The sequence below is a fragment of the Oryzias latipes genome, chromosome 11 (genome assembly GCF_053564925.1).
Source record: "Oryzias latipes strain Hd-rR chromosome 11, Olatipes_Hd-rR_3.1".
Classification (NCBI taxonomy): domain Eukaryota; kingdom Metazoa; phylum Chordata; class Actinopteri; order Beloniformes; family Adrianichthyidae; genus Oryzias; species Oryzias latipes.
This window is the reverse complement of record NC_136247.1, coordinates 419,780-446,959: the sequence shown is the minus strand read 5'-3', so window position 1 is coordinate 446,959 and position 27,180 is coordinate 419,780. Positions and strand designations below refer to the sequence as shown.

Below are 27,180 nucleotides of genomic sequence, written 5' to 3'. Positions count from 1 at the left end.
ATAACTGTGTCCGTGTCCCTGGGGGTGGGTTCGGGTCCTTGCCCCTGGGCGCTGGGCCCCGCCAAACTTCCAACAGTGGCCGAGCCTGGTCGGGCCATGTTTACAACACCCCTTGTGGGCCCCCCTTTTTCCCCGGGGTGCTCCCCTCCGGGGTGGGGGTGGCTGGCCCCTGCCTTGCTCGTCCCTGGACCAACCGTGGGCTGGGTGGGTGGCTGCCTGGAGTGCGTCTCCCTTGGGGGGTCCTGACTCGTACCTAGGGTTGGGGCGGGGGGATGCCCGGAACTCCTGGGTGGTGATGGGGTGCTCGTCTGGGGCTGTGGGTGCCCTTCTCGGGTGGGGCCCTGCGTTGGGCTCTTCCGGTGCGGCGGGGGGGCTGTTCTCCTGGTCGGGCTGGGGCGCCGCTCTCTTTCCCCCGTGCATCCCTGCTCTCTGGCTCTGGGGGCCTCGCGGCGGTCCTGCTGGCCTGGCCTGGGTGGCCGATTTGGTCGCCCGGGGGGCGGTTGTCCCCTGCCTGCTGCCGTGTGGCGTTGGGGGGTTCCGGCTGCCACTGCTGCTGCGGCGGGGGTCTGGATGTGGGGGTGGCTGGGCGCTCCTCCTCCTTATTGTCACATTCCACCATCCATTTTAGAAGAACATAAACACTCACCTGAGCACAGGTGTTAGCTCACCTTTGCACTAATAGTTTGCATGATTGAATGAATGAAAGATCTCACACTAGTTGGTTTAAAGGCATAAGTATGCGTGTGTGAACACTATCTGTTTTGTGTACATGTTGACATGTGGACATTTTTGCAGCTAGCAGGTGTGTTGATGACATTTCAGTGTGTGTGTGGACAGGCCCCGCCCTTTTTGTACTACATTTGAGCCTTGCCGTAATGATAGACAACCAGTAAACTTGTCTGCTCTATGCTGCTTCATGGTCTTATCCCCCCCTCCCACTATCACCCCCCCCCCCCCCCCCCCCTCTAACGTCCCTCTCTCTTCTTCCCTCCTTTCCTTTTCCGTCCGGTCCAACACCAAAGATTTTCAAACATAATTGAAATTAGTAAAGTTTGGCCTCAATTACAAAAGGGGTTTATTCAGTCATGCCTTTAGTTTGTCTGAAGATTAATAACCCCTCTTGTTAAAGTAAAATATGTCCAACACAAGAGGCCCTCAGCTCTCATCTGTCTGCCCAGCTGTTGGACAGGACAAGTTTAAAAAAGTTTAAAAAGTTGTTTAATTCTGAGATTCAATGGTAGATCCCCCCTTTCAACTTGTGATGACACAGCAGGAGTTGACCTCATAGCCCCAGTACATATTCTCAACGCCTGATTTTGGATGACCTCTATCTTATGTAACAGCGTTTTGCAAGCTGTATTGCAAACAATAATTACATAATCTGTGATTGACCTAATCATTGTAACTTATACAGTGGTGGACAAAATTGTTGGTACCCCTTAGTTAAAGAAAGAAAGTCCACAATGCTCACTGAAATGACTTGAAACATTCAAAAGTAAAAATAAATGAAAATTTATTGAAAATTAAGTCATCAAAATCAGCCATTACTTTTGAGTTTTCGATTAACAGAATTATTTAAAAAAACAAACTAATGAAATAGGGCTGGACAAAAATTAAGGGCACCCATAACTTCATATTTTGTTGCACAACCTTTTGAGACAATCACTGCAATTAAACGGTTTCTGTATTTGTCAATGAGCCTTCTGCACCTGTCCACAGGTATTTTGGCCCAGTTCTCATGAGCAAACTGCTCCAGTTGTCTCAGGTATGACGAGTGTCTTCTCCAAATGGCATGTTTCAGCTCCTTCCACTGATGTTCAATGGGATTCAGATCTGGGCTCATAGAAGGCCACTTCAGAATAGTCCAACCTGTAATTCAACATTTTGGTATTTTTCGACTATTTTTCAGTTTTTAGGAAACAAATGTCCGACTTTTTAAGATAAAACCAGGTGTTAACGAACGATGTCACATGACTTCCGAACGAACCGAGTACGCCCAAAGACGTGAGCGGCATCAGCCTCAGCAGTCTGAGTCGGACGTTGATGATGATGGCATACCCCTAGAGAAGTGCTTCTCAAATAGTGGGCGGCGCGATGCGATGCCAGGGGGGACGCGCAGTAGTGGCGGTTTAATGCACAGGTAATACGGGCAATTGTCCGGGGTGCAAATTTAAAAGGGGGTGGGGGGGGTGACAGCGGCTCAGTGCTTGGAAAAAAATCTGGTCCACTGTTGGTTTCCTATTATCTGTTCTATCACAGAGTTTGTATCGTAGCCACTTAGATTCTGGATCATGCTTGACTTCCTCTGACTGTGGTGGGACAGGAGTCACTTCATATTGATCACTTACATCATGTTGTTCATCCATTTTAACACGGTGATCTGGTTATTTTTGCAAGAGGCATGAAGGTCAGTCGTAGTAAGACAGAATACATGTGTCTGAACGAGAGGGATCAAGGTAGAAGCGTTAGGTTACAGGGGGCTGAGGTGAAGAAGGTGCAGGAGCTTAAGTACTTGGGGTCAACAGTTCAGTGTGATGGGGAGTGTGGAAAAGAGGTGAAGAGGCGAGTGCAGGCAGGTTGGAGCGGGTGGAGGAAAGTGTCAGGAGTGTTGTGTGACAGAAGAGTGCCAGCAAGACTCAAAGGAAAGGTGTACAAGACAGTGGTGAGACCAGCTCTGCTCTATGGGTTAGAGACGGTAGCAGTGAGACAGAGACAAGAGGCTGAGATGGAGGTAGCGGAGATGAAGATGTTGAGGTTCTCCTTAGGAGTGACCAGGTTAGACAGGATAAGGAACGAGTACATCAGAGGGACGGCTCATGTTGCCTGTGTTAGCGACAAAGTCAGAGAAGCCAGACTGAGATGGTTTGGACATGTTCAGAGGAGGGATAGTGGATATATTGGTAGAAGGATGTTGGAGATGGAGCTGCCTGGCAGGAGGGCAAGAGGACGGCCAAAGAGGAGATACATGGATGTCTTAACAGAGGACATGAAGTTGGCTAATGTTAGGGTAGAAGATGTCCATGATAGAGTGAGGTGGAAAAGGATGATTCGCTGTGGCGACCCCTGATGGGAAAAGCCGAAAGAGAAAGAAGAATCTGGTTATTTTTGCTCATACTCAATAAAGTTCTCTTCAGGCGTTGTTAGAGTCTGGGTCTGTTGCTCTGCACACGTTTTAGACAAAAACTTAACAAGCCTATGCTTCTGCACTTTCTTATTGTCAGGAAAATAAACAATATAAGCAGGACTATTTTATCATAACCAATGAAAACACCCTTTTCACTCCTTGGGTCTAGTTTACTTTAATCCTGTTTGTAAACAAAACAGTCAGTGCCAAACTTTTGCATCCAGGGGGGTATTCCAGAAAGCATGTTATGCTAGCTCTCACGGTAAGTTTGAGGCTAAGGAAGTTGACAACCTCAGATTTCAGTTCCGGAAATGGAGGTATGTTTCAGGGTATGTCAAGTTGCCATAGCAACTCATGCTCTGAACATAACCTGGTCTGGAGCAGGTTTAGTTGAAGGTTAGTTTGTTTACAGAGAGGTGAAGCAGCATGGCGTGTTCATTTGAAGATGATTTAGTGGATGAAGAAGCTCAGATAATACTTTTTCCACCATGAGAGGGTGATAAGACCACATATGGATGTTGGAAAGAGAAACTTTTTTACTTTGATCTAACTTAATTATTTGGTTCAGTTAAGATAAATCATTTTTTTGTAAGTCAGTTTAAAAATTACACGTAGTTTTCAGACAGTTATTGTACTTTCATTCAAATTAATTCAATTAAGTAGGTGTAACTTTGGTTCTGCTGTTAGATCGGCACCGCAAAAGATTCTGGGATATCATTCCCTTTGCCTGTCTGGACGGATTTTGGTTTAAGTGTGGGTTTTTGACCAAATGTGTTTAGTTGTTTAGCTGTTTTACTGTGTTTTACCGTGTTTCGCAGAGTTATTTTGCCCTACTAAGCTTACGTCTCTGCACCATGAGTGAGAGTGAAGGAGAAGAAATTAGGTTGAATAAATTTAACTCAATAATTTGTTACCAATAGAATTAATTCATTTAAGTTGGCAAAATTGGATACGTTTTATATATATATATATATATGAAATCATCATCTTTTGATGATGCAGCCGTGTTACTTTTTTGATGGACGTGTTATCTTCATACGCCGTCATTAAAATCTCAGACTCCGTCTCACTTAAGAACAGCGTTTTCTTTTTTTTTCACCACGCGTTTCCATGGTGACTCCAGAAATCGGCGATCTATTGAGAATGTCTTTATGTACTTGCTGTGCACGTGCATTAACCCAGGGTTACTAAGTCGAGCGTAATTACGCCAACTCATATCCGGTCTTTTGGAACCGACATACCCAGAGTAAGCAAGTTCCGGCGGATTTCAGCCAGAGTTCAGGCTTAAAGTCAGGCTAGTTTAAACATGCTTCCTGGAATACCCCCCTGGACAGATTAGGCCGTCTACCTGACAATGCCTCAACCGGTGTCTGCTCTATGCGTTTATTAAAACATCTGTTTCTCACTATAGCAGCAGTCTGGACAGCATAGGTCCACAACTGCTTCGGCAGATCACTTTCAATCAGCATATATCTTGCCATTTCAAAAAGAGTACACCAGTTTGGCTCTGCAGTGCCATTCTGGTGTGGAGAGTATGGAGCCGACGTCTCATGTCTGATGCACTGCTTACGCAGAAGGTTTTATCACATCCTTTTAGCATTTTACTTGTTTAATCTACTATTTTTTACTCTTATATTTTATGAAATTTTATCACATATATATTTATTCTTCGTTCTTTTTACATTTTATGATGTTTTATCACATCATTTTATTTGCTTAATCTAGATTTGTTATTCTTTTATTTTATGACATTTTATCATATACATATCTGTTTAATCTAGAGTTTTACTTGTATACTTTTTATGATATGGTAAATGGTAAATGGCGTATACTTAAATAGCGCTTTCTACCTTCTTACGAAGGCCCAAAGCGCTTTACAGTCACAGTCCCATTCACCCATGCACACACACATTCACACTCTGGCGGCGGCTCCGCTGCTGAACACTGGCGCCAACCTCCCACCAGAGGCAAGGTGGGGTTCAGTGTCTTGCCCAAGGACACTTCAACACATGGGCGTGCAAGGCGGGAATTGAACCTGCAATCTTATGATCATGGGTCGACCGCCCTACCGCTGCACCACGGCCACCCAGAATATCTTAACACATTTATTTTATTTCAAATGAGACTGTTTATGAGTGTTTTCTCCCCCTTGGCTGGGGTGTTTGGGTCTATACTGACACCCCTGCCAATAGGAGGACAGGGCCGACGGCGCCTTCTGATTTCTCTTTATTTTATTTATTTATTTTCCAATGGTGTTTGTCTTTGTGTATTTTATTGTGCGGGGCTAATTTAATGTATTTTATTTTATTATATTGCATTTGTTTTTGTTTTTATGTACAGCACCTTGAACTGTCTTTCTGGTCATGAAAGTTGCTTTCAAATGCTATATGAATAAAATGAAATAAAATATAAAATAAATAACTATGTATGGGGTCTCAATTAGCCATGTCCACCGTCTGGAAAGGCTTGTGAACTCTTACCTGAGGAAGTGGATAGGAGTTCCCAACTGCCTCAGCAGTGTTGGACTCTACAATGATGGAGTCCTGTCACTACCAGTCTCTAGCCTTGTGGAAGAATTTAAATGCGCCAAGGTGAGGCTTGACTTGTCACTCTCCGACTCAAGAGACCCAGTGGTGAGAAGTACAGCTCCAGTCCTAGCAACAGGGAAGAAGTGGACCCCTGCTGTAGCAGTGCTGCAGGCAAAGTCTGCTCTGCGCCATCGCAACATAGTGGGCCACGTCCGACCAGGCAGAGGAGGCTTTGGGTTAGGGGTGGTAAAACCTCTCTGGCAAAAGGCATCTGCAGCAGAACATCGAACAATGGTGGTAGAGGAGGTACGCCAACTGGAAGAAGCAGGTAGACGCTCCAAAGCTGTCGCTCAAGCAAGAAAGGGCAGATGGGCCGATAATTCAGTCTACACAAAACAGAATGGATAGTGTTGGTGAAGCGGAGTTTCATATGTCAAATAAGGAGCTCAGAGACACGTTTGAGTGAAAAGGATTTTCCTTTTCATTTAAGTACCCAGAAGTCCATTTGTCACCTCACGTCATTAACCTGTCATGCGCAGAACACCAATGGAGGAGATGTAACACTGTTTACCTTCCGCAAACATCCTGTTTCAACATAAAACACCAAAGATGAATGAAAATAATCTGTTATAATAGCATTAGAACGCGGAAAATGCCAAAAAGTGCTCCTCCTCAGACAGAAGCGTCACACAGATGTAAAGATCTTGTCTTAGGTGTAGGAAGAAAGAATTGAACTGGACATCTGCAGGGATACTAATGTATGGAGAGAAATTAGACTCAGTCGGATTTGTGCGTGCGTAATTCTTGATTTGTGCGTAAATTAGGATTTGTGTATGCATATTCTTGCTTTGTGCGTGCGTAAATTAGGATTTGTGCATAAATTTGGATTTGTGCGTGATTTGTTACTCACATAATACGTTTTGTGTATAAGTTAAAAAAATATAAAATGAAAAAAATACAAAATGCAATTTACGTGTGCACAAATTAAGACTACAACAGCTTGAAACTACTTACACACACACACACATCTTTAAAAAAAAAACGCACGAATCCCTTGTTACACACACACGAAGCCAAAGTTACGCACGGATCTACCGTGAGACTGTTTTCACATCTCACAAATTCGTCCGTAAGTGCTGCGTTTAAATACCAGTGGAATGCTCGGTCATCAGAATTTTCCCTATCAGCCTTCCCTTCTAAACGTATCCAGACAATGACTCAATCAATACATGAAGACAGTAGATGTTAGTGTTGAACATAGAGGCTACTTACTTCGGGGCGCTGACCACCGAGATGGGCCTCCATTCTTCCTGTGACTCTCTCAGTCTGACTGCCTTTGATTTTTCCGGAAGAAAAAAAACAGTGCCCCCTACTGGTCGTTCCTGTTACGCATTTTGTATCAATTCGGAGTCTCTGAGAATGATATACTTTTAATATATATATTAGCGTTTAAAAGTGAACGTCATATTCTCAGATAATAATTTTTATTTTCCTTTAAAGTTTTTTTAAGCCCTACTACACCCACTGAAGGAAATACGTTTAGAAGGGAAGGCTGATAGGAAAATTCTAATGACCGAGCATTCCACTGGTATTTAAACGCAGCACTTACGGACGAATTTGTGAGACGTCAAAACAGTCTCACAGTAGATCCGTGCGTAACTTTGGCTTCGTGTGTGCGTAACAAGGGATTCGTGCGTGTTTTTTAAAGATGCGTGTGTGTAAGTAGTTTCAAGCTGTTGTAATCTTAATTTGTGCATACGTAAATTGCATTTTGTATTTTTTTCATTTTACATTTTTTTAACTTATACACAAAACGTATTATGTGAGTAACAAATCACGCACAAATCCAAATTTATGCACAATTCCTAATTTACGCACGCACAAAGAAAGAATATGCATACACAAATCCTAATTTACGCACAAATCAAGAATTACGCACGCACAAATCCGACTGAGTCTAATTTCTCTCCATACTAATGGCTTCAACTGGCTGCAGAGATCCTGCAAACCACCCATCAATGAATAAAACATTAATAAATTGTAATTAAAGACTCTGCTTCACTTCTCTCAAGCAACATTTCGACTTTAATCTTGAAACTTTATTTCGACTTTAATCTCGCCATTTCGATTTTTCCCCCCTGTAAGTGAGGGGAAAAAATTATCCTCCAGAAATGTTTTTCTCACCGTTGCCTTAAAACTCTGTCGTAGAATGCCAAACTTTACTGGGAGGAAAAATCACATACAGTGGGCGTGCCTCAACGCATTTAACTCCGCCTGCACACTGCACCCAGGGGCTTCCCCCATAATTTGGTGGCAGAAACCAGTTCCGATTTGAGCCAGTAGATGGTGCCATTGAGTCAGTGAACGAAGAACTGTAACCGAACTTTGACTGAACCAGCTGACCCGTTTCTGTTTGAACCCAGCTTCTTCTCAGTGAATGAGTAACTACACATCTGGACAAGTCATTACATGAAAGAGACGATGTTCAGTCAAAAACTATCTATATCCGAACATAAATGTTCGTGGGCGGGAAAACGTGTTTTTTCCTAAAAGTTAAACTGGGGTTTTCAATGCCCTTCATAGAAGTTGAGACGCCCTCGCGCTCTGAAGATCAAAGAATTACTTCTGAAAGCACGCAAGCTAGCCCCTCCCGCTCCTCTCCATTCTCCCCGCGGCATCTCTCCGAGGAGGAGCCCGGTGCTCCCGGCAGACCGTTTCCAATTACGTTACCTCAAGATGGAGGCCTGCAGATGGCTCCGCTGATGTTCCGGAGCCGCGGTGACCGTCCGTGTGGCTTAAGGAGGCTTCTGTTCCCACGGTGGTGTGTCTGTAGACCACATTATCTATCGGTTTTGGGGCAATCTACTCAGGAGATCCTGAAGTCCAGGTTGGAGCAGCCATGAGCTCCGGTGAAGGAGCTGAGGAGACGAAGGACGCCGGTGGTCTAGATGCGCTAAAGAACGGTAAGCAACCAGAAGAAGAGTGAGAGAGGCTGAACAGGACCTCACGAATCAGTTCCCCGTTAATCCTGCTACACATGCCATGGGGGATATGCTTTGCACTTGTGTGTTCGGATTTGTGTCTGTCACATAAACACACTGGTTGTTTGAGCTGCTTTGTTTCTTGAAAGCGGTTCTTGAGGATGTGTTAACGGTCAGCAGCACAAAGCACGCGCGTGCAGACTCATTTTAACAATATTTTCCATCCATGTTCTCACACCAACTTCTCAGTGAGAACGTTTTAGTAAGCCGGGGCACTAGTCCTCCAAGTTCCATCCCCGGACACCTCCCGATCCCCCAACGGTTGGTCAGAAGTGTTATGAGCATCACAGAAACAAAGGCTGATTTCCGTACAGGTTACCACCTTCATCCCACGTTACGACGCCGTTATTACCAGCTTGATATCCTGGAAACTCGTGTCCGTTTATGGATCTCTACCCACATTTCCATCACGCGCTAGTCTGCAAGCTAACGAGTCATCAGACTGATTTGGTGAATCTCCTGTCCAGCTTGGCTGGACCTGAAAAATGTTGGCCGTTTGTTTCTTGTCTTATAGGCAAATAAAGACGACAGGGCGGATCGTGTTTGTCAGATAGCTGTTTTTGTTCGTACTGTCAGAAGGTTTGCCATGATGTAAACAATGTTAGCTTGGGTGTTTTGATGCTAACTCTGGTTAGCTAACGGCTTCCAGGCCAAAAGTTCTTCCGTGTCACATGTTTTATGGGAAACCTTAGAAATACCACATACGTTGATTTGGTTCCATTCTTGCCACTGAACAAAGGACAGCAACTTCCCACGACAGATACTACATTTAGGCTGGTAAATTTAGGTTATCGGGAAAAACAAACCATTAGTCACCTAAAACTAGAAGGATGGCATTTGTCAGTTTTCAAATTACCCAAACCTAATTGGAGTGGCAAAACAAAATTGGCTTAAAATAATAGTTCTCTTAGTTCTGTAGTGGGGTGGCTATGGAGTAGAGGTAGACCTCTGGTTGGATATCGCAGGTTCAATTCCCTCCCTGGCTGCCCATGTGGGCACCAGGAAAATGCACCAATAAAACTTTGACACCATGTGTGTCGAAGTGTCCTTGGGCCAGACATCGAACCTTGCTCCTGGCGGTTACAGTTGGTGCCAGTGTTGGACAGTGGAGTGTTTGATTAGGACTGGGACAGTGAGGCCCTTTGGGCCTTCTGACAAGGTAGAAAAGTGCTAAATAAGTATACGCCATTCACCATGAGTTTTAAATCATTGTTTTAATATGAAAACTCGAGTAAATCTATACATCCATAAAAATAGTATGATCCTACCTCCAAAGCACATAATGTAAATGTTTGTGAATCATTTGAGGGGAACTAAACTCTTGCTGATATGTCAGAAGACTAAGTGCAGCCAGACCAGTTTAGACTCTTTTAAAAAAAAAAAAATTATGCACAAGAGCCATTCTTTTGCTCTTGCACATCAAATATAAATTAATAATCATAAACTTCATTAGTATAGCACCTTTCAAGATAAAAATCACAAATGTCTTATATCTTACTGTGTCATTAGATATTCCAGTCTAAATGATTTATGTATTGATAAACAAAAATCCTAGCACTGAAGTTCACAGTCAAAGGCCACTGCTTTAAATTGATCCTCCCTTTCAGTAAGGCCTCAGCGACCGTTTCAAGGACCTCTGCAGTTCATAGTCTTAATACACAAAAGCCCACCAACGAAGATATCAACAATAGATGGATTTTTTTCTTGCTGGCACTAGGGTTGTGCCGATGGATCGTGATGGGTGACTGAGATCCCGATGGAGAGACACCATCGTGATGCCACGCCCCCGCCACGCTGCGAGTAGACACCATAAGCCACGGTTACATGTGCAAAATATCTTGATCGGATTAATGGTCGGATTAGAATCCAACCGTGTACGTGGGCTCAGAAAAATGTTTTCAGAATATAACAAACGTTCACATGGGTCACCCTTTCGGTCGGAATAAATCATTCGCACATTCGCAGTAGGGTTTGACAAACCGGAATGACTGAGGATATGACTTCCGCCGAGCGGCTATATACATTGACATGTCAGCTCCGTAATATACGAGACGATCTTCTAAATGTGCTTTTAATAATGTTACAATTATTATGAAGCGCCTGTTCGCCTGTTTTAATTTTAATCCGTGTGGAAAGAAGCCAGAATTAGCAGTATGCTAACACGGGCTAACAACATTAGCTCTCTATTACTGGTGTGTTTTTTTAACCAGCCCTTTTACTACCATATTGCTGCCGCGACACAGGCAGAAGGAGGGGAGATCTGCTCTCCCGTTCTCCTCTCTTTCCACTGCTGCTCCTTCTTAAACACCCACAACAGTGTGGCGAGCCGGGGATTAGCCCCGCTTTAAGCCCGTAAGTCTCATTGGAAGTGGGGAATCACGGGTGTAAATTTCCTCATCATAACTGTGGGATGTTATGTTGATTATATGGTTACTGTTATTTACTACTGTTATTTTATGTATGATACCTCAATTGTGAATAAGTAAAAAAACAAAAAGAAGTCAGGTGCATGCTGTTTGACAGATGTGAGAATGTTCAAATACATGAGCTGACGCAATGCTGACCCCTCCCACAGTGAGACCGCCAATGTCAAGCTTATCATGTTGGTAACAACATGCGGCTGTACACTGGTGCAGCTTATGTGTGCAAGAAATTAAAATACTGCTTGAAATTGGGTGGTTGCGGCTTATACACAGGTGCGCTTAATAGCCTGGAAAATACGGTAAACGGTCCAAGATCCCTGAGCTGCGGCTCTCAGGGGTTTTTGTAAAATAACTATCATGTTCTCAGATTCTCGTGGTGCCTTTAACACCGTCAGGCAGAGCAAGTGGGCAGGAGGAAAACAGTAGCGCAAGCATGCGGAGGGGGCGTGTCTGCAGCTGTAAACGCCGACCAGTCTGTTAAAGTGGTGATCTCGTAGGGGACACGTGAACGGCCAAACAAAAAAAAAAACTTTTATCCCCCTAGTCTAAGACCACCCATTTCTGCGTAAAATGAATTAAATTTGCGTCAAGGTTCCCCTTACTATCCTGTCAGCTTGCTGCTACGATGACTGTCTGTGTAGAACACGCTGGAGGGGGGGTTGCACGCAGGGGAAAACAACGAACAGGTAGAGAGGCGGGGGCGGGGCTTAGACTCACCGCTTATGATTCCAGACAAACTAATAGCTGCTTCTATGGAGAGAAATTAGACTCAGTCAGATTTGTGCATGCGTAATTCTTGATTTGTGCGTAAATTAGGATTTGTGTATGCATATTCTTGCTTTGTTCGTGCGTAAATTAGGATTTGTGCATAAATTTGGATTTGTGCGTGATTTGTTACTCACATAATACGTTTTGTGTATAAGTTAAAAAAATATAAAATGAAAAAAATACAAAATGCAATTTACGTATGCACAAATTAAGATTACAACAGCTTGAAACTACTTACACACACACATCTTTAAAAACACGCACGAATCCCTTGTTACGCACACACAAAGCCAAAGTTACGCACGGATCTACCGTGAGACTGTTTTCACGTCTCACAATTTCGTCCGTAAGTGCTGCGTTTAAATACCAGTGGAATGCTCGGTCATTAGAATTTTCCTATCAGCCTTCCCTTCTAAACGTATTTCTTTCAGTGGGTGTAGCAGGGCTTAAAAAAACTTTAAAGGAAAATAAAAATTATTATCTGAGAATATGACGTTCACTTTTAAACGCTAATATATATGTTAAAAGTATATTATTCTCAGAGACACCGAATTGATACAAAATGCGTAACAGGAACGACCAGTAGGGGGCACTGTTTTTTTTCTTCCGGAAAAATCAAAAGCAGTCAGACTGAGAGAGTCACGGGAAGAATGGCGGCCCATCTTGGTGGTCAGCGCCCCGAAGTAAGTAGCCTCTATGTTCAACACTAACATCTACTGTCTTCATGTTTTGATTGAGTCATTGTCTGGATACGTTTAGAAGGGAAGACTGATAGGAAAATTCTAATGACCGAGCATTCCACTGGTATTTAAACGCAGCACTTACAGACGAATTTGTGAGACGTGAAAACAGTCTCACGGTAGATCCGTGCGTAACTTTGGCTTTGTGTGTGCGTAACAAGGGATTCGTGCGTGTTTTTTAAAGATGTGTGTGTGTAAGTAGTTTCAAGCTGTTGTAATCTTAATTTGTGCATACGTAAATTGCATTTTGTATTTTTTTCATTTTATATGTTTTTAACTTATACACCAAACGTATTATGTGAGTAACAAATCACGCACAAATCCAAATTTATGCACAAATCCTAATTTACGCACGAACAAAGCAAGAATATGCAAACACAAATCCTAATTTACGCACAAATCAAGAATTACGCACGCACAAATCCGACTGAGTCTAATTTCTCTCCATATGCTTCCAAATAAAAAAAAAATGTCCTCCATGAAATCATTATAATTTATTGGGTTTACTGGATTTAACGAAAAAAAAATAAATAGATGGAGTCTGCATCAAAGTGAATTTGTTTCTATCATCTCATCGATCTTAACTCTGGGTGTTTGATAGACACAAAAGTCTATTCAAGGTTGTGGAAAATGGACAAAAGATCAAAGGAAACATCACGCTCATAAAGAATACAAATAATTAAATTAAATAATTTAATTAATATCCTGACAGCATTTTGAATAAATACAATTATTGGCAAATGAACTATCGCGATATATCTGCAAAAACATTGATTAACATTACCATTAACAAGATGGTAAATGTGAATATTAAACCAGATAAAACCACTAAAGTTCAATGATATTAATCAGGCTAATGCCAAACATGAGCAAGCAGGCAAGCCATGATCAGCACTTGATTACGCTCACCCGGAAATGACGTCACAGAAGCAGATTCAACCTGTCCAGCCTGCCAGATGTGTCCCTTCCTAAAGAGCCAAAAGCAGGTAGAATAAAAACCACAAAACGCTGTTCATTTGGCTTTTGTCTCTTTCCTGATTTTTCCCAGTTTTCCATGTTTTGTGCTGAATTTGGGAGAAAAGTGTGGAAGATAAGTATTGTTCATGCATTATCTTTGGCAGGGGATTATTTTTACTGTGACTTTGTCTAGTTATTGTCATATTTTCACACATCTTCTCCACCCCTCTCTCAGTTTCAACGTATTACCGAGAAAGTAATTGGCTGCTTGCATCCATGCAGCCATTGCCTGCTTTCACAGCAAGATTGTGATGGACTTTATGCTGTTTCATTTGTGATAATTTATTCATCCGTGAAGCCTCTTAAAAATCAATAGTACAGCTCAATATCTGTTGTTTTCCTTAAAATATCATCACACTGGTTTAAAGATTGTTCTTACCCTGTCGCCTTGTGTTAGAAACAAACCCCTTAAGCAGAAGAAGGGAAAGAGGTCATTGAGTTGGCAGGTTTCCCCAATGCCACAGGGTGTTAATAAAGATGACTTCAGAACAGGCAGAAGCAAAATGATGTCTCAATGTTTACCCCCCTTACGGTATGTCACAAATACACAACACATCCAGGGCTTCCCTTAATTTAGCATCATCTTTTTTTATATTTTTATATGCTTGGAGGTAATTTCAGGAAATGGGTTAAAGTAGGGCTGGGCGATATAGAATTTTTTTATATCATTATTTAGTTTTTCATATAAGGCGATAACGATAGATGTCACGATATAAACCAAATGGCTATATTTGTCAAATTTGAAAACTGTTGCTAATAAGGGAAATGTGTAATCATAAGCAGGTTGCTTAGATTTATAGGGCCTATATAATGCTTTTCTTAAGCCTTTCAGAGTAAACTATATCCATGTTTATGATAATATATTCTTTAGTACACTAAAGAATACGGTTGCACTATAATATCGGATACCGATAATTATTGGCTGATAACGGACAGTATGACGTCATGCCGATAATTCCGATAGGAAAAAAATTTGACGATTAAATGGACCAATAACTAAAAGCTTAAACTCCTGACGCTTCCTCAATCACCAGTCTGTATTTACTTGTGCCAGCAAGGTGTCTGCTAACCCCGCCCATCCTGCAAACTTCTGTAGAGTGTTAGTGGTGTCACCTCTCAGCTCCTGCGCTAGAGAGCTCTGTCTGCATCATGGAGCAGCACTCACACATGTTTTTTTTTTTTTTACTGTCTCTGGAACCAACGACTCACCAACAACTCTATTTGCAAAAATTGTTCGACAGAAGTGTCAAAAAGAGGGCTTTAACACCACAAATCTCACAACTATTTAAAAATTCAGCACAGTGTTGGATGGAAAGAACATTTAAATGACCCAGCAAATCACTGGTACCAGGGAAATGAGAGCCGGGGGGAGGGGGGGGGGGGGTCTCTGAAAGTTGCCCGGCCATTATTAGAGAACGGCATCTAAAGTAATGAGCACCTTTTAGACCTGGGGCTTATTGGAGACAGGACACAATTGGGAGATACATGGTATTGTAAAGTGAAAGTATTTTGCTGAGCTCCGTTAACTCCACTGAGAAATTGGGTGTGTGTGTTAGTCCATAGAAGCATATGTGTCTCACATTTATAAATAAGTCAATACCGGAAAGGCTTTTTCATTTTCACAATAAAGCTGCATTCGTTGACTCGTAAATAAAATGAAAAAGTAATCTGCTAAACCACTAGAAATATCTTATTAGACAATAAAATGGATTAACAGAAATGGTTTTTCATTTCATTACAATGTAACTGCATCAAATGTAAAAATCAATCCTCCAAAATGCTTTTCATTGTCAACTTCAACACTGCTCATTCTGTGACGTAATTAAAGCCATAATGCAAAGAGGGGATTGCATTTTCTTTTTCACATTCACCTCTCAAAAAGTGTAGCACAATTCATTTCCAGTCAGCAGTTCCAGGGGGAGGCAGGGCAATGACGTCAGTGCGCACTCTTCTTCTTCTATCACTACTTCGTGTATTTGGCGTTGGAAAAAGAGGAACAAAGCTAAAGATGAAATGTTGGGAAATTTTGTCAGAAGCTGGAAAGTTCAGCATGGCGGAATCTGTGCTGGAGCTAAAGGATGGCTGCAGCTGTCATTGAACAGCAAAACCAGCTGGATACAGCAGGAGACGATCTTCTAAATGTGCTTTGATTATTGTTATGATTATTATTAAGGAAGGGCCTGTTAGCTCATAATTTTTTTTATATGTGTGCTGATGCCTTAGTCTTGGCTGCACCGACCCAGAAGAAGGGTTAGGATTAGGTTAATATGTGTCAACAACAACAGAGCTTTGGATGTAGTTAAAATCCATGTGTTCAATGTCGCCATGTGCATCTAAATATGTGGGAATAACATCAACCTTTATTTGGTCTGGACACCACTGGTAACACAAATTCACATGATTGTTTGCACAGTTTCTCAGGACTGTGCGGAGCAGCATTTTTGCATTCAACACCTGCCTCCTCAACTCACTCGCAGTGCCAAAGGCGCTCGGAGACACGGTTCTCCTGAGTCCAGCCGCTCGCTCACACAGAATAGAAAAGTTCGCTCTGTTTATCTTTCTTCCTCTCTGGCGCCCCCTGGATGTGCAGTATCGTTAGCATTTGCTAATACTGCCTATGCTAGAGGCTGGCCTTGCTCCCAGCATTCCTTAACCTTAGAGAAACTGAATCCTTACCCTGCATACAATCACTTTTGAATGCTCAATAAAGGAAGAAATACTATCAAGTGTGGTGGTTATCACTGATGCATTTGTTTACGTATCATTAAAGATAGATTACTGATCAAATTGGGAGAAGACAAATGTTAAAATAAGTGACTGAAACTTATCTTTTTCAAAGCAGCTTTTCTGTTCTGCCTATTTAAATACTTTTTGTACAAGCAAAAATGTTGGAACTGAAGTTTCATGTTCCGAATAATCTCAGTTGAACCAGGGGCTGTCATAGCCCAGAAATTTGCACTGCCCCACAGGGCCAGTAGTTTTTGAAAGTTACTGGCCCTGCCTAAAAGTTACTGGCCCGACACAGCGCACAGCACGACCCGCCGCCACAGGCGGCACCCAAGCGACGGACGCCGCAACTTTTGGGCATGCCCCCCCGAAAATTTTAATATGGTGCATTTGGTGCATTCTGGTGACATCTAGCACTTATTTATACATTTTTCAATGACTGAAAATAGACCATATCAAACTTAAATCTGCTCTAGTCTGTTTCAGATTTTTGAAGAGAGCACTGCAGTGTAGTAGGTAACACTAGTTAAGATGTTTTCATGCTGCTTCTAATCACTGCTATTTCACATTTGTTCCTAATAGATAGTTAAGAAGTTTTATTTACTTTTTTGCTCTGACTGCCTTGAGGTTCTGCTTTTTGTTACTGTTGCAAAGTTACATTTACTTTTTAGATCCTTGATTACTGTTATGTTGTTCAAATTTGCAGAGTTACTGGTTTAAAGTTGCTTAATAAATACTTAATAAATTAAATAATTGAAAAATTAAATAGAATTAAATTACTGAGATCATTCAGCTTTTGACTAAAAATACTTACTGCTTACAGTGTTGTAAAGAAAAACAAAATGAAGTACTTTGACATTATACTGCATTTGAGTCTGAGATTCAGGTATTTGGAGTTGCCTTTGATTCTTTGACATTCAGCTAAAAGCTTAGTGCATACAGTTTCATCTTCAATGCATTCATTAAATATCTTTCTGTCCATACTACTAATTCCACCCATTACCCCCATCTTAGGGAGGTTTGAGAAACATCTTTGTGCATTCGTTGTCTCCTTGTCACACTTCCCAAGCTATTTTCGCGCCATTAAGTTGCTCCGACGGATGCGGAGAGTGAACAGTGTTCACTCTCCGCATCCGGAGATGCGTGCGCACCACGCATCTCCGCAACAGCGAACAGTGTAACACTGTTCGTTGACTGTTCGCTGACCCTAACCCTAACCACGTGACCAAAACAATCATGGCGGACGTCAAACTTTCAAAGTGTTGAAGACGAGGTAAATCTACATGTTTTCGCAAATTATACTTTATTGAAAAAGGTGAAAAATATATTAACCGTTAGATATTTTAGTGCCCCGAGCGGACAAGTGAAAAATACAGTCTTGTGGTCCGTACTAGAGCCCTGCGCGGGACTATTTTCTTCATCCCGTTCCCGCCCGCGCCCGCTGAATTTCTGACCAATCCCGCCCGCTCCCGCAACTTATGCGTTACACTCCTGCCTGCACCCGCAATATGTATGTCATCTCCCGCCCGCACCCGCAAAACTCATAGAATTTAGTCCCGCACAGTAATAGAGATGCATTGATTTTGTATCGTCTCCCGTCCCGCAAGAAAAAAACATGTATTTTTATTGATATTATTAAAGAGATTCATGTCCCTCCTCCAGCCTCATCTTTTCATGCATTCCTCTTTTGTGTAATGTGGAACTTAAATATTAAATATATTTTCCCAAATCCTGTTCGGTTAAAAGTATGCGTGTGTGCGCGGGCAGACAGACGGCCTGAAGCGCACTCTTAGTAAGAGGCAGGGTGTTGCACGCCCCCAACAACAGGTTAGATGACAGTGGCCATTAGGCGTCTCTACCTGGTGCCTTCACGGAGCTTCAGTACATAAGACTCCATCAGCCGCACAGCCTAACGTAGTCCTCTAATAAATATTCATGAGATATTCATGGCAGCACTGATCCCGCGGTTTTTTTTTTTTTGTCGCCCGCTCCCGCCCACAGCACAATTCAAACCGCCCAATCCCGCGAGATTTGGGTTGGGTCCCGCGGGACCCGGCGGGACCCAATCCCAGTGCAGCCCTCTAGTCCGTACTGCTCGAGAAACAGGACCGGGCCAGTGGGCAAATGGCTATGTCGAACCCACAGCACAATAATTGCTCTGGACTAAATACTCTAATCTAATCTAATCTAATATAATCTAATCTAATCTAATCTAATCTAATCTAATCTAATCTAATCTAATCTAATCTAATGTGATCTAATATAAGGAGTTCACAAAAAGAGGGTAATTCTTTTTTTAACCTCTTCATTTTCTTCTTTCAGGCTTTAGGAGGAATGAAGAGACGAGAGCAATGGAGGTGCTTCCCATACTGAAAGAAAAAGTGGCCTTTCTGTCAGGTAAGGGGATGTCCAACTGTTTTTCACAGATTAACAGACATAAAGTCCAGCACCATCTCCTTTGATTTTGAGAAAGGCAGCCAGTCCAGACCAGGTGTGCCGACAGGCTTGCGCTGATGAACTGGGCAATAGAGATTATTCTGCCGACTTCACTCCATAAGGTCCTGCACAAAGCCCCTGTATTCTCCCTCCTTACCCCCCTTGATGCCACATTTGCAGTTTCATCCGAGAATTTCGGCATTTGACATTTACCAGAGTTGTAGCAGAAGTCAGTGGTGAAGAGGGAAGGGGAAATAACTGTGCTTTTTGGGGCACTCGTGCTGCTGGTCAGCACTGCTCCCTATCTTGACAAACTGTGGTCTGTTCCTCGGGTAGTCTATAATACAGGTCATCAAGTGGAAGTTCACAGCCAGTGAGAGGAGTTTCTGCTGGAGCTAAAGGGGCTGGATGGAATAAAAAGATGGAGCGGTCATGCGGTGCGAATAATTAATCATGACCTGTAATTAATTTCTCTAATTAGTCTAATTAAGCTATTTTTAATCTAACCTAATAATGGATGTGAGTTCAAATACAATGTTCTTGCTAGTGAACAGTTGGACCGTTGTTTTATCTTTGAGAACACAATAACACTTATATTGTTGATTAAAAATGAGATTAACGCGATTAAAGAAAAACATGTGCTAATTTGTCTTTAACTTACTAATCGTGATTAATGCAACATTTGACATTTGTTTAAAAAAAAAAGCACTGGAGTAAGCTTGATTGCGCTTGGGCGAGGCTGCACATCCGTTGCTCTGTGTGTGAATGTTTGAACGTGTGATCTACCAATGCAAGCCAGCATTAGTAGATCTCAGAGATATCTACTTAGTAGGATAGTATATCTCAGGGAAGAACTACTGATGCTCAGGAAACATAAAAACCCCGGACTCTGATATTTTATTCCATTGGGGCTTAGGCGGAAAAACCAGGGGTGCCGAGCTGGTCGTAAACACAAGGCAAGGCTGAAGGCTAAGGCGGCTAACCAGCGGCATTTCAAACCAATCATCCCCTCCATTAATATGAGAAATGTTAATGCCCTGTCTAACAAGACAGACGTGTTTACTGGACAGGTCAAGACACAACGCTGCTACATGGAGAGCAGCCTCCACCGAGACCTGGGTAACCAGCTATGTGCCGGATTTTAACGTGGATCTGCCCGGCTTTACCGCCGTGTGAGCAGATCGTGACCCAGACTCCAGCGGAAAGGGGGTGGCCTCATCCTGTTTGCCAACAGACGATGGTGTCATCTGATTCATCAGACCGTCAAAAAGTTGATCTGTGACCGTAATCTGGAGCTGCTAGCGGTGGGCAGAAGACCCTATTACATCCCATGTGAGAGTTTTTCCACGTCATTGTGTTTACATTCCTCCGAGAGCGGAAGCACAGGAGACAATATACAACACAACTGCAGCTGTGACGGTGTGGGATTTTTGATCACTGCAGTGATGAAGCAGCAAATGTCCCGGTGCCGCAGCATGATATTGTCCCAAAAAAAAACATGTGCGGTGATGACTTATCACCCGCGGTGATGCGTTTATCGTCAAACCCTTAAACACAACCACAGAACTACAGTCCAAGTAACAAGGTGCGTTCATCATTATTTCTGGTGATTTTGACCATGTATCCCTGGAAACCACTTTGCCCACTTTCCACCAATATATCGACTGCCTCACAAAAAAAATAGAGCTATTGATCTTCTGTATGCAAACACTCTGGAAGCATACTCAGCTGCCCCTCTCCCCCCCCTTGGAGAATCTGACCACAATCTCATACACCTGCAGCCTAGCTACACACCTCTTGTGAAGAGGCAGGCGGCCACCACCAGACAGGTCAGGAGATGGTCTGCTGGAGCTGAGGAGGCCACAGAAGCTGCTTCGAGTGCACAGACTGGATAGAACTGATTGGGTCTCATGGGGATGACATTGAGGGAGCTGTAGGCTGCATGACAGACTATATGAACTTCTGTGTGGACTTGGTGGTGCCTGTCAGAACTGTCAAGTGCTTCTCTAATAACAAACCCTGGGTTACCAGGGAAGTCAAGGCAGTTCAGAACAGGAAGAAGAGGGCTTTCAGGAGCAAAGATTGGGAGGAGATGAGAAAGGTCCAACAGGAACTAAAGGTCTGCATGAGGTAGGCCAAAGAAGCACACAGGAAGAAGCTAGAGATGACTTGTAGGAAAGCAAACTGCGTGAGGTCTGTAACAGCATGAAGACTATGACTGGATACAGCAAAAAAGAGGGCAATGGAACAAGCGGGAGTCAGGAGAGAGTCGACGAACTCGATGCTTTCTTCGACCGGTTCAGCTCCCCCAGGCTGCCTCCATGCTGCTTGCTCCCTGGTGCTGCAGTGACCCATTGGCCTCCCCAACCGTCTTGCCTCTGCCCCCCCAGCCCCCATCTCAGTCATCAAGTCCTAACTATCACTCCTTTTCCATCACTGCTGATCAAGTGAGCAGGGAGCTGAGACGGCTCCACCCCAGGAAGGTAGCTGGCCCAGACCGGGTCTGTCCACTGCTCCTTAAGGCCTGTGCTGCAGAACTAGGAGACCCCCTACAGCAGGTTTATAACCTGCAGCTGGGGAGGGTCCCATCGCTTTGGAAAACGTCATGCATTGTTGCTGTGCCCAAGAAAAGTTGCCCCATTGAGCTGAACAACTACAGGCCAGTTGCCCTCACCTCGCATGTCATGAAGACCCCAGTGATGAGAACCCTCTCCAGTTCGCCTATCAGCCAAAGGTAGGAGTTGAGGACGCCGTCCTATATTTTCTACACCGGGCCATCTCCTACCTTGACACGGGGGGCTGTGCTATGAGAATGATCTTTCTTCACTTTTCCAGTGCTTTTAATACAATCCAGCCCCTCCTTCTCCAGCAGAAGCTCCTCTTCTTTGGTGTGAACTCAAAACTGGTGTCATGGGTAACAGACTATCTGACAAAAAGGCCACAATTTGTCAGAATGGGGATTTGCAGTTCCTCCATACTGACTGGCTGCACGGGGGCTCCACAGGGCACAGTGCTCTCACCTCTCCTCTTTACCCTCTACACCGCTGACTTCCACTACAACTCTGATGCATGCCACATGCAAAAGTTCTCGGATGACACAGCAAATGTGGCGTGTATCAAGGGTGAGGAGGAGGAGTACAGCCAGCTGGGGGAGGAATTTGTGCACTGGAGCCAACGAAGCTGCCCCCACCTGAACCTGTCTTGGTGGTACCAAGACAAAGGAGATGGTGCTGAACTTCTGTCGAACACCTGCCGCGGTTCAACACATCATCATCGATGCAGCAAGGGCGGAGGAAGTGGAAACTACAAATACCTTGGAGTCATCCTGGACAAGAATCTGAACTGGTCGGCAAACATGGACTCCATATACAGGAAGGGGCAGAGCAGGTTATACTTCGTGAAAAGAATCGCCTCTTTTAATGTCTGTTCAGAACTCCTTTTTATGTTTTATCAATCTGTTGTTTTCAGTGCCCTGTCTTATGCGGTGGTGTTGGGGGGAAGGTGCGCGAACAAAAAGGACATAAAAAAACTGAATCGCCTGATCAGGAGGGCAGGCTGTGTGGTGGGGCGAAACCTAGAGACAGTGGAGGTGGTGGCAGAGCGGAGGATGCTGTCCAAACTGGACAGCATAATGAAGAACACTGATCATCCCCTACACAGACTCTTCACTGACCAAAGGAGCATATTCGGCAGCCGCAAGTTCCATCGGGATTAATAAAACACTCTCTATCTCTCTAAAAACCAGCATCCTCACAGTGCAGTCCCCAGATCCAGGTAAGAGAGGGTCGGGTGGAGTAGGTAGAAAATGCTGTCCTCCACTCCCACCTTGGCCTGGTAGGCAAACTGGAGAGGGTCCTTTCCATGCTGCACCTGGGTTCCCAAAAGCTGCTGGACCAGTCGATCAAGCGTCTTCATGATGTTTGATGTTAGGGCAACTAACCTGTAGTCCTTCAGCTCACTGGGGCGACTTTTCTTAGGCACAGGAACAATGCAGGAGGGTTCCCACAAAGAAGCCACCTTCCCCAGCAGCAGGCACAGTTTAAAAAATCTGCTAAAGAGGGTTGCCCGGTTCATCAGCGTAGACCTGTGGGCTCACCTGGTCTGGACTGGGTGCCTTCCTGGTGTGAAGTTGTCTCAGCTCCCTGCTCACCTGATCGGCAGTGATGGAAGGAGGGTGATGGCTGGGACCTGTTGAAGGGGATGAAGGGCTATGCAAGGAGGGAGAGGTTGAATGGTGATCAGGAAGGCTGAAGGAGGGGCCCGGGTGATTGAAGGTGACTTGAGGAAAGGGGGTGTTAATTCAGTTGAAGAAAAGGTTCAGCTCTCTGGCTCTCTCCAGGCTCCTGTCTTCCAGACTGCCACCTTTTCTGCTGTAGCCAGTGATAGCTTTCATGCTATGCAGACCTCCAGCATGTTGTTTTTCAGCATTCTCCTGTAGGTGTCTTTGACCCCCCTTTTGCAGGTTTTAACCCTTGTGCTATCCAAGTCACTTTAACATTGAGTGGCGTCATCTGGACCCCTAAAGACAATAGGGGTGTGACGAAAACCGCATCACCGCGGTGATGACCTTGTTTTTTTATTTGTTCTGCATATGGTGCGTGATTGGTACTATAATAAACACATTAGACACATTCATCTTTGCTGATTATTTACTTTTTCTGCTAGTCCTGTGTTCAGACTTCAAGGGTTTCTGGGGGAAACCTTTTATTAGTGTTCTCCTTCACTCCCACTACGCTGCACGCACTCCCTCTTCTCACACACACACACACGCACACGCGCGCGGTTTCATAAGCACATACACATTCTCATTCTACAGCAGAAGTTTCCGTCTCGCGAGGAAATTCAGCAAATTGAATGCATTCCAATTATTAATTTCCATTGTATTCTTTTCCATTACAAGCTGCGTGCTTTTTCTTGAATGCGGGACACGCACGCCTGAGGATTTTGTGTGTTGGGGGCTGGGGTTTACCGCGACTCCTGCTGCTTCATCAGCTTGGTGATCAAAAGTCCCACACCGTCACAGCTCCAGTTAAGATCTCGTGGGACACATTTGCATATAGCCAAAGACATGGTACCCATATATACCATGGAGAAGAGTTTTTTTTTTAATTTAATTAAAACCTTAGACCCCAGACATGAGCTGTATTGTTAATACTTTAGAAAATGGTGCTACTCTCAAGGTGAATGTTTGTCTGCTTGTAGTCTAGACTACAAAGTGTGACTTAAACACAGCTGGGACTTTTGCGGCGCGTACACCACGGTGCGGCACCAAGTAACAAATAGTTCACTTTTTGTGAGAAAAGCGATCCAAATTGGGAAAAAAAAACAAGAATTAAGGACTAAAAACTGGTTAATATTTATTTCTTTTGTAAGTGACCATGGTATAAGCGGGTTAATAGCCTTCGAAGTATGCATTATCACTTTTTAACGCACTTGGTGGAAGCAACCGTCCTCCACTTCGCTTTGGACGGTTCAGGCTTCCATGGCCTGCGTTAAAAAGTGATAATGCATACTTTTTCTGTCAGTAACCCTGACATATATAATATGTATCTGCGCACTCCTTCGTACACATGCAGCGCGCTGACACACATACACATAGTTATTCTACAACACCTAAATAATTAGTTCATTAGTTAGATAGGTAGTAGTTAGTTGTTACTGTTATCTGTTAATAAAGAATACTGTGTTGTAATTTTATTCATTTGTATTGCGGCGCTGGGGGATTTTGTGATTGACGGGGGATGGGGGGGGGGTGGACGTGCGGTTAACCGCGACACCGCGCCCTCTGCTTTTTGATCACCATGGTGATCCCCCACCGTCACAGCCCTACAGGACAGTGCTCTGAACCTTTTTTCTTCAATGATTTGTGATCTTCACTGGTGTCCATGGATTACATGAAATCTTTCCACCTTTATCCACCTTTGCCATGGGAGGGAGAACATGTCAACGTCACAGTTCTGACAGGGAGAACCAGATCCATGCAAAATTTCAAATATTCTATCGTACAGCCCACCACCCCCTCAAAATCTTTCCCATGCGACCCAACCATTCGCACTTAAGTGGTCACCGAGAGCCTCCCCAGCTCCAGAAAACCACCTCTTGATCCGTCTGTTGGTGATTGGTATCCCTCACAAGAGGGGTGTAGCTAGGCTGCAAGTGTCTAAGGGTGTATTCAGACGGGACACATTTGGGTTTACTTAAAATGAACCAGTTTGTTTCCCCTGATGATCCAGAACACATTTTCAGTCTGAAAACAGCCAAGGGGACCCGGGACCAGAAACTGGTCCCTGACCCATCTTTCGAGGTGGTCTCTGTTCGTTTCCAATCGGACTGTGCTGTGGTTCACTCAGAGTTTTCTCAGTCGCATTAGGCTCCATACTCGGAGGGGGAAAAGTCTTGACCAAAATGGCCTCCTTAGCTGGGCGTTATGGGATGTAAATGCAGTTGAAAGGTAGCAACTATGACAATGAGACACAGCAATGCATTGAAATGTGGTGGGATTAATGGAGGCTCATTAAAACAACTCTTATCGTGATACACATTGCTTCTCACAGTTTTCCAGACAATCTATTTGTACCTTCTTAGCTACTGTCTTCTCAGTAACTGCCTTGCAGCATGCCGCCACCGTACCAATGTAGCAAGTAAAAAGTGTTTCAAATACTTTCAAATACCGCTGTATATTCTAATCTAACATCTATTGACACTGATGCATATTGGCTAGTGTGTGCTCCACCCACCTCAACACAGTTTCATAAATGGAAGTTTGATTGTTTTTGCTATGTGTGTCGCTTCAGGTGGAAGAGACAAACGGGGGGGTCCTGTGTTAACATTCCCATCACGCACCAACCATGACCGAATACGGGCAGATGACCTGAGGAGACTGGTGGCCTACCTCTACAGTATCCCAAGGTAGGCTTTACTACTTATCAAATGCATGTCAGTGCATGTGTGCCACTCGGGGGTGAGGGTACAGTACTTAGCATAAATGAGGACACCCCCTTAAAAAGGACTAATTTAATCAGTACCTGAATGAACAAAAGAAAATTTCTTTCTTTCCACAAGGCTGAGTTTTATTGAACACTTCTTTAACTCTATAACATGAAATTAAGGTTAATGATCTAATTTAGATTACATAATCTTCAGTTTTACTTAAAGTGGTTGAAGCACAAATGAATACACCCTGGATCAATCTCTCCTTCAGCCTGTCACTTTGCTTCACCACACTTTAGTGTTTCTGGAAAGAACCTGTTCAAGCACTGTTCAGGAACCATAACGGTTTTAAAAGTGTATTTGAAGATATTTCCACAGGAGATGTTAAAATACAATAGTATTTGTCAAATATACACTGTTATTTATCATTTTTGTTAAAGTAAAAGTAGGGAGTAAAAAATCAATTAAAACCGATAATTGATTTTATTATGCAAAAAATCCAAGATTTAAATTTTTGGCCATATTGCCCAGCTCTAGCAATAGCCCCAGCAGTGTTTGCAACTGTAAAAATAGTCTTACCTCTAGTTAGGCCTGGGCGAAAAATCGATTGAATAAATTAATTCAAATTTTTTGTTATGGCTGATTTAAAAAAGAACTGAAACGAATTTTTGTGTAATGGCGCATTTTTGGCTCCCCAGAGCTTCCGTAGCACTAGTTTCACACGGCCGTATAGAAAGCGGCACGGCACTCCATTGTATCCATTGTCCACCACAAATCAATAGACATTGGGTTTCTGTTACCACTATATTAATATTCTTTTTTAAAGATACTAAAGTCGCTTCCTGGTGGTGCATATACATTCATGAATGTAATTAAATAACCATCTATCATTCCCCGGACCAAAACAAACCTACCTTCTATATCCTTAATCTCAAAAGACTTTTCAAAATTCAAATCTTTGGAGGTTAATATCGCCACGCCTCGCCTACGGCCAGATTTGCATGAGGAGAAAAACATATTTGTATAGCCCATTTTATTTAATTTTCCATGTTCCTCATCATTTAGGTGAGTTTCTTGTAAATACATCACTTGTGCTTGCTCTTTCTTCATCTTAGTTAGCACTCTGCTACGCTTCATAGGGTGAGTCCATTAACATTAAAAGAAATAACTTTAATACCTTTCGTAACTCTGGAAAAAAATTACACATTTCAAAATATAGATAACTTCTTGACTGGTCAACTCCCTTAATGAACAAGAACAAAGAACAGTAGTAACAAAAAAGTAAAGAACGTGATTCCAAGGTTGGGGTCATTCCTGTCAGACCATGACTTGGATGTTGTTCAAGTCCTACCAATAGGGGAAAACCCTTCCTCCTGGGATAAGGGCCCCTGATTATGTTTTTAACACTCATTTCTCCGTTGTCTCTCTTCTTTCATACATTCAGCT

General features: G+C 43.3%; 1 protein-coding gene and 1 long non-coding RNA gene across 7 annotated transcripts in view; one reads left to right on the top strand and one right to left on the bottom strand.

The window, feature by feature from the left end:
- Positions 1 to 5,604: 5,604 nt before the first annotated feature.
- LOC111948248 (uncharacterized) lies at positions 5,605 to 8,598 on the bottom strand. The gene is made up of 3 exons (XR_013658727.1): positions 8,383 to 8,598; positions 6,146 to 6,237; positions 5,605 to 6,038 (listed from the first exon to the last, which is right to left on the bottom strand). It is a non-coding gene; the product is annotated as an uncharacterized LOC111948248 (long non-coding RNA).
- Positions 8,085 to 27,180, top strand: part of LOC101159451 (triple functional domain protein) — a 127,871-nt gene continuing 108,775 nt past the window's right edge. For all 6 annotated transcript variants that reach the window (XR_013658722.1, XM_023960296.2, XM_023960297.2 and 3 more), the window contains exons 1-3: positions 8,085 to 8,615; positions 18,691 to 18,765; positions 25,599 to 25,713. Coding sequence is in view for 5 of the 6 variants with exons in the window: in XM_023960296.2 (XP_023816064.1) it covers positions 8,552 to 8,615; positions 18,691 to 18,765; positions 25,599 to 25,713 (254 nt within the window). In the remaining variant the exon portion in view is untranslated. The remainder of the gene's footprint in view (positions 8,616 to 18,690; positions 18,766 to 25,598; positions 25,714 to 27,180) is intronic.